At 41.8% G+C, this 14,843-nt stretch overlaps 1 protein-coding gene across 1 annotated transcript; it reads right to left on the bottom strand.

The window, feature by feature from the left end:
* Nucleotides 1-1,588: 1,588 nt before the first annotated feature.
* TSLP (thymic stromal lymphopoietin) lies at nt 1,589-6,176 on the bottom strand. Its single transcript, XM_062211871.1, has 5 exons — nt 6,153-6,176; nt 5,834-5,970; nt 4,957-5,001; nt 4,266-4,400; nt 1,589-2,363 (listed from the first exon to the last, which is right to left on the bottom strand). Exons 1-5 carry the CDS (start codon nt 6,154-6,156, stop codon nt 2,250-2,252), a joined length of 435 nt encoding a protein of 144 aa, XP_062067855.1. The 5' UTR covers nt 6,157-6,176; the 3' UTR covers nt 1,589-2,249.
* Between the last annotated feature and the right edge of the window lie 8,667 nt (nt 6,177-14,843).

Consider the following 14,843-nt stretch of genomic DNA (forward strand, 5'->3'; position numbering starts at 1 on the left):
CTGGCAAAACTGGGTACACATGCATAGAAGAATGAAATTGATCCCCACATCTCACCATATTTAAAAATCAACACTAGAAGGATCAAAACTTAAATGTAAGACCTGAATCTATCAAATTGCTAGGAAAAAAATACAGGAAAAAATTCAAGACAGTGGTGTAAGTAACAATTTTTTGGATAAGACCTCTAAAGAACATGCAGCAAAAGCAAAACTAGACAAATGAAACTGTACCAAACTGAGGAACTTCTGCACAGCAAAGGAAACAATCAATAAAGTGAAGATACCTCCCACAAAATGGGAGAGAATGTTTGCAAAATACTTAACTGATAAAAGATTAATATCTAGAACATACCAGAAACTTAAGACATTTGGCAAAAACAAATATAAATTGCCAACAGATACATGAAGAAATGCTCAGTATTACTGGCTATCAAGGAAATGCAAATCAAAACATTGGGGCCAGCGCCGTGGTTCTAGTCCCGGTTGGGGCGCCGGATTCTGTCCTGGTTGCTCCTCTTCCAGTCCAGCTCTCTGCTGTGGCCCGGGAAGGCAGTGGAGGATGGCCCAAGTGCTTGGGCCCTTCACGCACAAGGGAGACCAGGAGGAAGCACCTGGCTCCTGGCTTCAGATCGGCGCAGTGCCGGCCACAGCGTGCTGGCCGTAGCAGCCATTTACGGGGTGAACCAAAAAAAAAAAGACCTTTTTTTCTGTCTGTCTCTCTCTCTCTCTCTCTCTCACTGACTAACTCTGCCTGTCAAAAAAATAAAAAAAAAAACCACATTGGGATATCAGGTATTCATTGTTAGGATGATATTAACAAAAATAAAGCAACAAATGCTGGTGACAATGTGGAGAAGAGGAACACTTACACACTGTTGGTGGAAATGTCAATTAGCACAGGCACTGTGGAAAGTGTATCCAGTAGCCATATGATCCAGTAGTCCCATTACTGGGTATATATTGAAAAGACCTGAGATCAGTGTACTGTAGAGATACATGCTCCACCATTTTTATTGCAGCATAATTCACAGTAGCCAAGATATGGAATCAACCAAGGTGTCCATTATCCAAAGAATAGATGAAAAATGTGTGGTGTATTTATTTAGCCATAAAAAGAATGAAATGTGAAAGGAGCCAGGCACAAAAAGATAAGTACTTTTGCTCTTCCTTTTATGTGGAAGCGAAAAAAATAAACAAACCCACAAAAAAACTCAATCTGAACACAGAATGATGATTAACTAGGGGTTTGGAGTGATAGGGATATATAGAGGGAGTTTTGTTAATAGGTACCAAATTGGAATTAGATGAAAGGAGTCTGTTCCCAGTGTTACTCAACGTAGTAGTAACTGTAGTTCACAATAACCTAGCACACATTTCATGAACAACAGAAGAAAAATGCCTCAAGACTTCAATCATAAATTAATGTCAAAGTAGAAATATTAATTACCCTGATTTAATCAGTACACATTGTATACATGTATCAATATGTTACACTCTAGCCCACAAATATTTATCAATATTGTTAATAAGAAAATTAAAAAAAAAGGTCTGCTGACTAAATTTGAAAAATCACTCATAAAAATTAATTCACAACTATTTTATTAAGAAATATAGTGTTAATTATGAATAAACATGTACATTTTCAAAAGTGCTTACAATATAAATTAAAAATACATTCTATTATTTTTAAATATATATTATAACTATAATAAAGGTACTTCTTCAGAATCTTTTTACATATATCACTCTTGTCTGCTAGACAATTTTTAAAAGTTGGCTTAGAATGCTTTTATTTTGCTTAAAATTCTTTCAAATTGCTTCATCATATTAACAACTATATGTGCACTCCTTTTGGCTTATATTTTCATCCTTTATAAATGTCTAGTATGAAAACAAAGGACTTATCATCACAAGCAGAAGTGCCTTTTAAACAAAGGGTTTAATGTTTTCACTGAGTTCAATTTTCTTCTTTACTCAAGGGAAAATGTTCTCCTGCTACACTTTGGGGTTTTCTCTCTGTTCCAGCTGAGAATTACTGCCAGGAAGCCAATCATCAATGTTAGAGACGTTTCCCTGGACATTTGAGGGATGAAACTTTCCCTGAATTAAAAACTTAAAAAAATCAAGAAATCTCTGTAATTAAAAATCACTATCAGTGGTCTTTGAAATGTTGCAGTTAGAGGTAATATTTTATCTGTTTAATAAGGATAACTTATTTTGATGTGAAATATGACTATGGCACAGATGGCTTATTCTTCTGAAATTCGACTAAAACGACGCCACAATCCTAGTAAGTGTGAGGCTTTTTCCAGGCAGTTATTGGTTGTGTCTTCTCCTTTCTTCACTTCCTGCGAACTATTTATCTGTGGAATGAGAGAATGAATAGTCAAAATTAATTTTCCCTGTCTTTAACAATGGTTGAGTGACAAGTTATCTTGCCTCCCCATACTCAAATCAATCTCAATATATCACCAAAGCACCTGCTTACTAGATGTGTGTGCTTTCTCCAGGAGAGAGTCTCTCCACCCACTTACTTTTGCTTCAAGCCAAGCACCCTCTCCTTCCAGAAGCCTTTGTAACACTCTGATCTTTATTTTGAAACCTCTTCCAGTGCTTAAGGGTGTATGTCATTTAACTTGGCCCTAACTTATACGCTATTATGATTGCATCATGGATATTCCCCACAATGTTGAGTATAGTTTCTATATAGAAAACTATATATATTTTCTACATAAGAAACACTGAATATTTATTGAATGATAAAAGGAATGAATAAATTAATGATTTCATGATCCTCCTGAAAAGTTCCAAAGACAGGACTTGTATTATGCCTCTTAATAGACATAATTTCAGTAACCTAGCCTAATGTTTGGACTCAAAATTTACCTGCCTCCCATGCCTTCACCACCCTGATGTGCCCCAAATAACTGAAAGTTTAATCTCAACAGAATTCCAGTGTATTCCTTCACCCAAATTACCCCTGTATAGTGACACATGAGTTTTCTAAGTGCCAAAGTATTTAAGTTGATAAACTTTGGTGAGTTACTAATAAAAATCTTACAGTCTAAAATTTGATATATCATTGTCAAATATTATTTGTCTTAGACTCTCCCTTTGAGTTCTGGAGGGAGCTGACATGTTTCTCCAGACTTCCTTTCTCATATGCTGTCCAAGAACATGATCTGGCTTGTGCTCTGCACTTGTCTTCTATGCATTTTATTGAAGCGTCTATAGATTTCCAGGGTCTCCTTCAGAAGAAGGCATAGGGTCAAAGAGATTTCTCATATGACTGCCTGGCATTGAGCTTCTAACTCAGATTCAACTCACATCAGTCCTAGAGCTTCAATTCTCAATCCCTAAAAAGTAATAGTTTTCGTCACCCACTCAGATTGCATTTACTTCCTTTCGTCTGAAAACTTTCATTGCGAAGACAAATTTTCTGCTTTACTTGCCAACTGAAACAGCATTTATTGAATACCTGCTTGTTACAAGCCAGGTGTTAGTCCAAGTACTTTTACATATACTGGTTCATGTAATCCTCATAAATACCTTATTTGGAGCTGACAAATATGACACCTACTTGGCCCAAAAGCCAAGATACACAGAAACTGTTTATCCAAATTTACACAGAAGTTATAGGGCTAGGATTCAAAGACAGGCAAGTTACCTCCAGGGTTCCTTCTCTCCACTACACTGTCTCCACATTTAAGGCTCTACCCCCACTCAAGTGCTGGCAGCTGCACCTACAAACGTGTAGGCTATAGAGAGGCTGCACCATGACTCATAGAAGCAATTATGCACACATAGGGTGGAGATTTAATGTATAATGTAACATTTTAAGAATGAAACACACTGTCTTTAAGGGATAGATCTAAGCAGTATTGCTCAAACCTTGGGATGGAAAGAATCTCTTAAGGAATCCCATACCCAGAGGTTTTGGTTTAGAAGGTCCCAGTTGGGCACCCACCTCTGCCGCGCTGCCGCAGCCAGAACATTTTGAGAAGCAGGGCTCACTGATTCTACTCTGAAACACCGACCTGAGGTTTAGAGATAGAATTCAAGCAAAGGAGAATCAGAACCGTAGAAATAGGTGGGTTTGGGTCTGGATGGTAGCGTACGGCTGATACTGTGTAAGTTTCCTTGACTCACTGCTCTTCAAACGGTAAATCTGAATACGGAGCACAGAACGACTTCTGCCCCAGGGCACGTCAGGGTTAGCTCCCAGGTGTCAGAGAGCCAGTTTCGCGAGCTGTGGGCGGGCTTACCTGAACTCCGGAGTAGCCGGGGCACCGGAGAGCAAGGACGGCCCTGGTTCTCTGGGCGAAGTCTTCGGTGGGGAGGGACGCACAGCCTGGGGTGGGAGTGAAGGTGTCGCGTTCGATGATACTGAGGCACTCCGACTGTCCGGGCGGTCAGGTTCCCGAGAAAAGGAAAAAAAGCGCGGCGAGGGGAGGGGGGGAGGGGAGGGGAGAGGGGAGGGGGGGAGGAAGCGAGAGCGGGAGAGGGAGGGAGGGAGAGAGAGTGGTTAAGAATCCTGCGAAAGGGGCGCCCAGGAAGGTGGCGGAAGGGCTAGAGTCACCGCAACCATTTAAGGCGCGGAGGTCCCACGCAGGGGCAGGGGGTGACGCGCGCGGCCTGGGCTGTCAGCCACGCCGGCTCCGCCCGGGGCTCGGGCCCACGCAGCAGAGCCCAGGGGTGGCGTCCCTGACGTCGTTCTCTGCTCCCAGCTACTGATTTGCCTTTCCGCCCTGGGATAGAACGTCGCGCAGGCCTGACAGAGATTCAGTCCTCCAGCTGTGCGCTGCGCCGCGCTGGCCGCCGGCCCAGGGCTCCCCTCCCCGCCGGCGTCTCCCGGGAGCCAGGCGCCGCTTGGAGCGCAGCACACTGCACAATGCCGCGTTCTGGAAGGCGCGGCGTCGCTCCAGAGAAAGCCAGCAGCGCTGGCACTCTACTCACCGGATTGTGACAGGAGATGGTGGGGTTGAACTCGGTACTTTTGGTCTGGAAGGAAGGAAAAGAAATTCGGCAAAAAACGGTAAAGACTTTTAAGTCCACAGGCAAAAATCATCCTCCGACCACTTGCTCCCTGGCTTTAAAGGTGTTCTGAAAGCCGTGCCCACTTGGGTAGTTTCCTCTGTCACTGACAAGGAAATGACACATTTCATCTTCACACAGAGCTACCAGGATTTAGACTTGGGTGTCTAAAGGGCCTGGTCTCCAAGAGATGCCTTACTTCCCCTCACATCCAGTGTGGTGGGCCCTATATGTGGGCAATCATGTCTTTCTGCAGATGCCCACATCTGCCTGTAGCCATTCATGTATCTCTCCCGCTCACATGCTCTTCGAAATTAGAATATTCAGGAGCATGATTACCACCACATATTAGAAAATCAAAAAGACATTGTGTTCCATAACAGCACCTGAAAACATCCAGAGCACTGGAAAGCCCAGGAGAGCAGCCCACCCCTTAGGTCTTAGCTCACAAGAATTCCCTCACTTTTACTCCTCTTTCTTTGCCAGGTCCTCACCCACTCTGTCTTTCCACTGTTAGAACTGTGCTTTAGCAAAAGGTAGACACTCTCAATGCAACCAACAGTTGTCTCTCCTGGGCAGCTGCACACTTACAATGTGTCAATTTCTAGGTAGTCCTTTTAGATGCCAATATATTTGAATATTGCTTATAAAATTTGTTGACAGTATTTGGACTATGTTTCCTTGAGAGTTAAATTGTAGTGTGTGTGTGTATATGTGTGTGTGTGCGCATGTGTGCATGGGCGCGCCTAGCCTTCTGATGAGCATAATTTTTTTTTAGAGAAAATGTTTCTTTACTTACCCCTTGCATATACTTCTCCAGGGCAGGATAAATGATTTTCTCATATCTTTTTCTAATCTTCCCAAAGTCACAGTTAGTGAAGCTGTGAGTTAGTACCAACCCTAGTAGTTGCATGATGATGATCTTCCTGAAAAAAACTTACAGAAGAAATCGCATGACATAGTACAATGTTCTTAGAAACCCATTTCCTCCCCAGTTCCACACTGAACTCTCCCCACCAAGACTTAATTGCCACTAGGTCTGCAGGGCTCTCAGGGAGCCAGTGCTCAGGAGCCAGCCCCAGCCACTTATTCCCAGTCCACAGAAGGCCCCTATTCACCCATGCTGTTGCCTTAGGATGGAGTCTCCCTGCCATTCCAGAGCTTGATGGCTCCATATATATAGCACCTAAACGCCTACGGGCTCTTTCCTTGTAGGCCAATGATTTTCTTTGATGTCATTCTTTTCCTTTATAGAATTCTAAATTGATGATGTGAAAGGAAAATATTAGGGCTAGCCAAATCTATGGAATTTCAGCATTAGTAAAATCATCAGGAATTTCCCTCACCTTCCTCCTTTTATCTATGCCCTAAACCTTTGCTATGTGCCTGAGTGTGCTTTAGCATCCTCTCCTACAGTGTGGTTTCCGTGTCCAATGCCACCCTTTCTCCTGAGAAAAATCACCTTTGGGAATTGGAAACTCGCAGCTTGCTGAGGACTTGAGGTGTCTGCCAGGGCATCCTGAACACCTTTGAGCATTTCATCCCCTCCACCTTCTACTACAGTTTAACCTTCTCGGCTACTGAGAAGCTCCTGGTCTTACTTGTGAACTGCATTATAGAATGAATGTAACCTCAGACTTGGACGGTGCTGCCACGTGAAGATACTACATGTGCAACCAAGAACAGAACTTAGGGGCAGGCGTGATTAGAAGTTGAAATAAATGGGAAAAGTCCTGATGGCTCTCGTGCTCAAAAAACCCTTTTCTCCAAAACTTCTGTATCAATTGCGGGAAAAGTGGCTCCTTTTGGTGACTGGGGGGAACTTAGGAACTGAGGTCTTCTGTAGCACGTTCCAGCAGGTGTCAAGGGCTTTTAAATACACCAAATCCGGCACTCAGCCACTTTCACAACCTCATCCTTGAGGCCAGAGTGAGTGAGGACCGAAAGCCCAAAGTGGGGCTGCAGGTGCACAGTGAAGGAGTGCACAGAGCAGACGCTGTCCAGCGCTCAGCTCTCCCTGAGAAGGCACACACTTCTGTGAGCACCCTGTTTCCAGTGCTTAGCCCAGCGCAGAGCAGCCCAGCCCCTGCAACCTAAGTCGCCTCCTGCCTGAGCCTGGGCACTGGTTTAAGGGATAGGAGAATAATCAAGATGGTGAGCTCTGATTTGTGCTTGCAAATCTTTGTTGATCCAGGAAATGGATCAACACTCCAGAGCTAGCAGCCTTCTGCGCTCAAGCTGCTCCCGTGAGGTGTTGAGGGGCGGGAAGGCCAACACAGACTCAGCTGCTGCTATGAAAATTGCTCCGCCTTTGCTGGGCTTGAGACGCCCTGGGCCCTCTGATACCCAGCTCCCCTCTCCCTCCCTTTCTCTCCCCCTTGCATGTTAAGGCTTGTATCACTCTGGTCCCTGGGAAGTTCCTAGGAGTCATCAGTCTGAGTCGCCAAAGTTGGCTCTCCACGTGTGTCTTAGCAAATGTCAAAGGCCACGTGGTGCCTGGGAATGACAGCAGGGAGTGGCAAGGGATACAGGAAAAGCAGACTCTGGAAAACTGGAGCCAGGGGTGATTTTTTTTTTTTTTGGTAGAAAGTACTCAAGAGATGTGCCAGTGCAGCTGGACCCACTTCTCTGGTGTTAGGACTAGAGATAAAAGTTGTAGCCACAGGAAAATGTGCGAAAGCCTTTGATTCATCACTGACTTTAAAGATGGGCTTTTCTGGAACCCTGCAAATATTGGACTTGTGCCATGGCATCATCCTTTGAAAATAAGTCCCTCTTTGTATCTGGCTTTTTCATCACTAATACCCAGGGTGTTGCAATGTGATGCCAGAGGCTGCTTCATGTGTTGTGGCATTTGAGATGACTCTAGTTGGCAGCTGGACATTAGATAAGGCAGACATGAGCTAGACACTCAGATGTCCTCACTGGGTTAGGATAACACCATGAGACAAAGGAAAGGTGTGGTGGCTGCCTCTGCCACCTTCACCTCACATGCCCTCCCTTGTAGTGGATAATGGTAGGATCAGGGATATTTGTACCTTCAGCTACATCCTTTGATTTCTGATGGATCAGGGATGGCAAAGAGCAGCCTCCTCTGAGGCTTGACTTTCACACTTCCTGAGGCAGGTTGCTTGCCTTCCTGATTCTTCCTTTAAAAACATCATGCTTTTGGTCCATGTTGATCTTCAAAGGAGTAAGATAGACAAGTTGATTTCTCAGAGATCCTGGAAGGCATTCTTTTTGCTTGTTAAGCACACCACTAAAGACTTGTCCCTGTGGACCCTAATTTCCATCTCAGTACTTACATGACTTGTTATATCATTTCAATTATATTATTTCCTGCTCAACAACTTTCAGTAGACATGTAGTTCCTTTTTTTTTTTTTTTTTTGACAGGCAGAGTGGATAGTGAGAGAGAGAGAGAGAGAGAGAGAGAGAGAGAGAGACAGAGAGAAAGGTCTTCCTTTTTGCCGTTGGTTCACCCTCCATTGGCCGCTGCGGCCGGTGCATCATATGCTGATCCGAAGTCAGGAGCCAGGTACTTCTCCTGGTCTCCCATGCGGGTGCAGGGCCCAAGGACTTGGGCCATCCTCCACTGCCTTCCTGGGCCATAGCAGAGAGCTGGCCTGGAAGAGGGGCAACCAGGATAGAATCCGGCGCCCCAACCGGGACTAGAATCCGGTGTGCCGGTGCCGCAAGTCAGAGGATTAGCCTGTTAAGCCACGGCGGGTAGACATGTAGTTCCTTTGAGATTTACAATCATCTTTCCCATTGGCTCCAAGCCATCTTCCCAGTGTCATCTTCTTCATTCTTTTAGGTTTCTGTCAACCATCTGAAAGTAATAACCTATAAACATGTTCCAAGCTTTCTTCTTTCCAACCTCACATCCTCAAGTGTTGGCATTCTTGTGTCACACAAGGCTTATCTCATCTGATATTTCCTCCAAAAATGGTCTCCTACATGGAAGTGACCTTACTATCCTTTAAGTAATATTTGTTTGGGTTTCCTTCCTATGATTTTGATAGATTTTGTAATATTTCATTAAAATTTTATAACTTTCCCTTTTAAGTTACAAGTTCTTTAACAGCAGCAATTTTATAATAATTGGTTTGTTTAATATCTATTTAGTTTTTCTAAAAGCATTTGAAGTGACTTACAGTAAGTTCATTGGTCCCAAAGAGGAGAAAAGTTAGGACAAAAAAATGAAATCAAGGGAAAAAGGAAGTGAGTATCAGGTGCAGGAAAGGCCATGGAAAACCATTAAGAATTAAGACAATTCAGCTTAACAGTGAATTCTGAGCTTTCAAGTAGCCATGAGAAAGGAACCAATTATGACTGGGCTTGCAGCATAAAAACTTATTGGGGGAAACTAATTTTTCTTAGGCCAGTGGTCATTGTCAAAACCAGCAGAGGGCTGTCTTATGTACAACAATGTAAGAGACAATCAATAAATCCTCATTATGAAGGACATTAATCACCTATGAATGTCATTGTGAGAAAGTGAGTTATGTCCCATTGAAAAAACCTCTCTACAAAGATTTCTTTTTCTAGATCTTTTGATTGCCATCATCCTGGAATTCACTTATGCCTCACCTGGGGCAACTGTTCAGGGTGAGGTATCTTTGTGAAAATTCCTGGTAAGCTAAAGAGCTTCCTCTTTTTCTATTTTCATTTTTTCAAACATTGAAGGTGTGAAGAAAATCTCCATGTGAAGTTTTGGAAATCCTAGGTAATGTTTCCAAGGGTAGGAAATTGAAATGAGATAATTTGTAGTACTCTATGATTACTTGAATTATGTAGGCAATACTTTCACTCATGAGAAGGGCCAAAAAGGAACCATGACATGTCTTTTTTCTCCTACTTTTATTAGAAAGATATATCATCTACTTAATCCCTTAAGATTTTTATTTCTTGTTTTAATAATAGTTCCCATTGTTTCTTGATTCCCTCATTCTTTCCCGTCTTCTTTTAAACTCACTTCTTTCTTCCTCTTCTTTGAACTGCCCCAAGTATTTAAAGTAACTTAGTCAATTTGAATTTGAATAAGTAGATCCACATTGTCAGGAAAAAAGATGACTACTTGTAAACCATATTAAATCATATAATTATTTGACTTAAAAACAGAAGGAATATGAGACAAGTTATTGATATGAAGGGAGATATCTCCTTCTATGGCATAAGACAAGTCAATTACAAAAATCTAGCTGATATTTTAGGAAGTATAACAATAGATTTTCTCCAGATGAATGATTGTCATTTGGGTCTGGAAATATAGTTCATGGCTGTAGATCCTCTGGGAGGCTACTCATATAGTCACACTGTCCCCTGGTTTCATATTTATGCAGAAAGGCAGGGCCACACCTTGCAGAAAAGATCATTGCTTCTTTTTTTGACATTCTCCCTTCATCATTTAAAGTTATGCATAGTATTCATGTAATGCAAAGTGGCCAGTATACAGTTTGTGATGATTGCAGCACAGGGCCATTTTGTTCATTTCTTTACATTATCCATTTGTGCCCAAGCAGCTTTGCTGTTGGTCTAATCACTGCGTTTGTTCAACAAACTCCATGCTTCTCAGATCCTTTGGAAACATTTGTGTACCAGAAATTGGAATGAGGGTGTTTACTATGACAAGTGTGAAAAATATCCTTTCCATTTTATTTTATTGCAGGCTAGTGATATCTGCACCATTAGTCTATGGTTGAAAAATGTTAATAGATTTTTTTAAAGATTTATTTTATTTATTTGAAAGACAGAGTTACAGAGAGAGGTAGAGATAAAGAGAGAGAGAGAGGTCTTCCATCCACTGGGTTCACTCCCCAAACAGTGGCAACAGCCAGAGCTGCGCTAATCTGAAGCCAGGAGCCAGGAGCTTCTTCTGGGTCTCCCACGTGGGTGCAAGGGCCCAAGGACTTGGGCCATCTTCTACTGCTTTCTCAGGCCACAGCAGAGAGCTGGATCAGAAGAGGAACAGCCAGGACTAGAACCAGCGCCCATATGGGATGGAGGCGTTTCAAGCCAGGGCATTAACCCGCTGTACCACATGCCAGCCCCAGTAGATATTTTTTAATTAAAGATTGAAGGAGATTAAATATGAGAGTATTTTAAAAATGTTTTAGAAACTGGAATTAGAAGATCAGTTTATTTTGGAACAAAAAATTTTTAAATCCATACATTATTTTTCATAGCATGTGTCTTCCATAAATTTTTGAAATCCTTTCATATATTTATTTAAACAGTGTTTACCTTAATCCTTCTGGAAAGAAATGATCTTATCCTCAGCCAACTTTAGGTAAAAGAAGATCTTGTTTGCTTTATTGTTTTTCTACAACATAATAGCACAAGAATAGGAAAAATATCATTCAAGAAGAAGGTAAGAGTTGAGCTTATTTAGGATGCTCTAAAAGAGTTGTAGAAGAAATCTGAACTGAAGGGTGGTCTCAAGGTTGGATACATTACAAGGTTATTTATTGTGCTGGATATCTTCTTTTTTTTCTAGATATATAGTCTCTATCCTTCCCTGTCCAGCTTTGTACTCTGGAAAGCTGTCCCATAAGAACTGTGAGAAAAGGTTCTCATGACCTGCAGTTTCAGTTTGGGTTCAGCCAATGGAAGATACTGGCAAAAGGTTAATATGGTAGGGGGTGGTGGAGCTGAGATTTTAACTTACCCCCTCCCTCCTGTTGTCTGTCCACAGACTACATATTCACCTCTTCTGGAAGCCACAGCACCTGCTAGTTGACCCTTTCATCTTGCTCCCTGTCAGGGTCTGGTAACCAGTTCCTTCTTTTTTCCTTTTAGATCTGGGAATGATATAACAGTTCCTTATTTTTTGCTAGCCTGGGGGTTAATGCAGTATTCTAAAACTTAAAGTTTGATTTTGTCAGACTCAATTTATGCCGATGTGCTAGAATAACCTAATAATAAATCTATGTACTATAAAGTGACACATTTTTAACAATAAATTTCATGATTACTATGGATTTTCCTATTTGGCCCTTTATCAAATTAAACTTCAGTTACCCAGTTTGAGTGCGCTATGTGTTTCCTGTGAGCCCCTGACTGATACAGATACTTATAGCAGTTGCCACAATCTCATCACATGAAGCCATCCACTAACATTCCTTAATTTGCCTTCTATGTCTACTTTGTAGCATCACCATCTATAAGTCTTGCACAGGAAAAAGTGGCTATTCATGTGAAATTAAATTCTAATTTTTAGAAAAAAAAATTCCTTGCTCTTAACAGTAAAAGATGAATTATAAGAAATTCTATAACTTGTTTCTCTTATGACATATTTTCCTAGTAATATTAACAGCCAGGATTTGCAAGCATGTATTGGACTGTATTATATAATTTCCTCCATAGTTTAGCACTAACTATTTATGTATCAAAGAGTTTTTTTTTTAAGTTTTATTTACTTATTTGAAAGGCAGAGTTACAGAGAGGCAGAGGCAGTGAGACGGGGGAGAGAGAGAGAGAGAGAGAGAGAGAGGTCTTCCATCTGCTGGATCACTCCCCAAATGCCCACAATAGCCAGAGCCAATCCAAAACCAGGAGCCAGGAGCTTCTTTTGAGTCTCCCATGCAGGGGCAGGGGCATATGGACTTGGGCCTTCTTCTACTGCTTTTCCAAGCCATAACAGAGAGCTAGATCGGAAGTGGAGTGGCTAGGACTCAAACAGGCACCCATATAAGATGCCGGCACTGCAGGCAGTGAATTTACCTGGTATGCCACAGTGCCGGCCCTGTATGAGAGAGTTTTAAGAAGAATGAGCGTTCTGTGAGTCAGGTGGTAGCCATTGGTTTACTTCTTATCTAGTGTGCCAAAAGCCCTCTCTGTGTCTCCCCCATGGTGAATTCTACTATTCTCAATGTGATCTCTGGGCTAGCTAACAAATCACTGTATATATATCCTCTCTCAAATGTATTTGGTCCATAATCATCATTTTATATGTCTTGATCCAGTCTGCCTTCTTTCCATAGAAGCAGTCAGGATTTCTGAGAAAGGGATTCCTGGGAATTCCAGACTCATATTGGGGGATGGAGAGAAGAAACAGAAAAGAAAGAAACCTTGGTGTTAAATTGGAAATTACATAGAAAAGTAATCAATCTTTTTTAAAAAATATCATGCAGGATCTCTGTCATTAATGTGATGTAAACTGTTATTTAATGCTATAACTAGTACTCCAACAGTATTTTTCACTTAGTGTTGCTTTGTGAGGGCAAACTGTTGAAATCTTTATATATACTAAACTGATTTTCTGTATATAAAGAGAATTGAAAATTAATCTTGATGGGAATGGAAGGGGAGAGCGAGTGGGAAAGGGGAGGGTTGCGGGTGGGGGGGAAGTTGTGGGGGGGAAGCCTTTGTAATCCATAAGCTGTACTTTGGAAATTTATATTCATTAAATAAAAAAAAAGAAAAGAAAAGAAAGAAGAAATACAGAAAACTTGGGGAAGGATAAATGGACAGCAAGGAGTATGTGGTCTGGAAGGTTAGCCTAGGACCAATCGTAAGAGGAAGTTTTACCTAGGAAAGATGATAGGAGTTAAGAGCAGCATTTAGCAAATCACAACCCATAGGCTGAGTCCTGATTATCCACCTATTTCTATGAACAATGTCTTATTGGAACACATTTATGCTCATGTTTTTATAGAATTGCCTTTGGCTGCTTTTCACTCTGCAAAGACAGAGTAAGGGAATTGTGATGGAAACCCAGAAACCACCTGGCCTGCAAAAACCTGATTTTTTTTTTATTTTAAAGGCAGAGTTAGAGAGAGAGAGAGAGAGAGAGAGAGAGAGAGATCTTCCATCCACTGGTTCACTCCCCAAATGACCATAATGGCCAGAGTTGAGCCCATCTGAAGCCATGAGGCAGGAGTTTCTTCTGGGTCTCCCACGTGGGTGCAGGGACCCAAGGACTTGGGCTATCTTCTGCTGCTTTCCTAGGCATATTAGCAGGGAGTTGGACTGGAAGTGGAGCAGCTGAGACTAGAACCAGTGCCAAAATGTGGTGTTGGTGCTGCAGGTGGCAGCATTACTGGCTATTCCACAGTGCCAGCACCCATATTTTTTTAAAAAAATAAAAAAAGTTTACAGACCTCTGGCTAAGAAAACTAACTTTTCAGCCTTTTATGATAGGTCCAGTTGTTGACTTTCTCTATAGTGTTTACAGTCCTTTTATCAAAAAGGTCATCAACAGTGTATAAGGGTCCCATAGCCCCAAATCTGTAATTTCACCAGCCTTATAGTCTTTCAATAAATGAATTTTACTCCTTTGTTCTGATTTCTGATGCAGCCATTGCAGCCATTTGGGGAATGAGCAGATGGGAGATTCTCTCTCTCTCTCTCTTTGTGTGTCTTTCAAATAAATAAAACAATACTTTTGAAAAGAATATAATTTTGAAACATTGCTGTACATTAAATACCACATACTCTGTTACAGTTTTACAGTGGCAAGAAATAACCTTAGTATTGACTTATGTTGGAAAATATTTGCTGCTCTTACCTGCTCCAAAAGAAGAATTGTCGTGTGGCGTGATTCCCATTAGAAGGATGTGCTAGTAGTGTTAGGTAGGAAGTTAGAAATTAGCCAATGTGTAGGAAAGGGGTCTAAGGAAAGCAAAGGACTTGTGGATAGGAATGCAGCAGCCTGGGAAGCACACCTTTGAGACTTTCCAGTATTTTATAAAACAAAGTCCTGCCCATACTCCCATTAACTTTACAGGTGTTCCCAACCTTTCTCTAAGGAAGGCACCCTAGGGGAATTCTCTCTGCCCAGCATCAAATAAATTACTCAACCTGATA

This window comes from Lepus europaeus, chromosome 15 (assembly GCF_033115175.1).
Source record: "Lepus europaeus isolate LE1 chromosome 15, mLepTim1.pri, whole genome shotgun sequence".
NCBI classification, from domain to species: domain Eukaryota; kingdom Metazoa; phylum Chordata; class Mammalia; order Lagomorpha; family Leporidae; genus Lepus; species Lepus europaeus.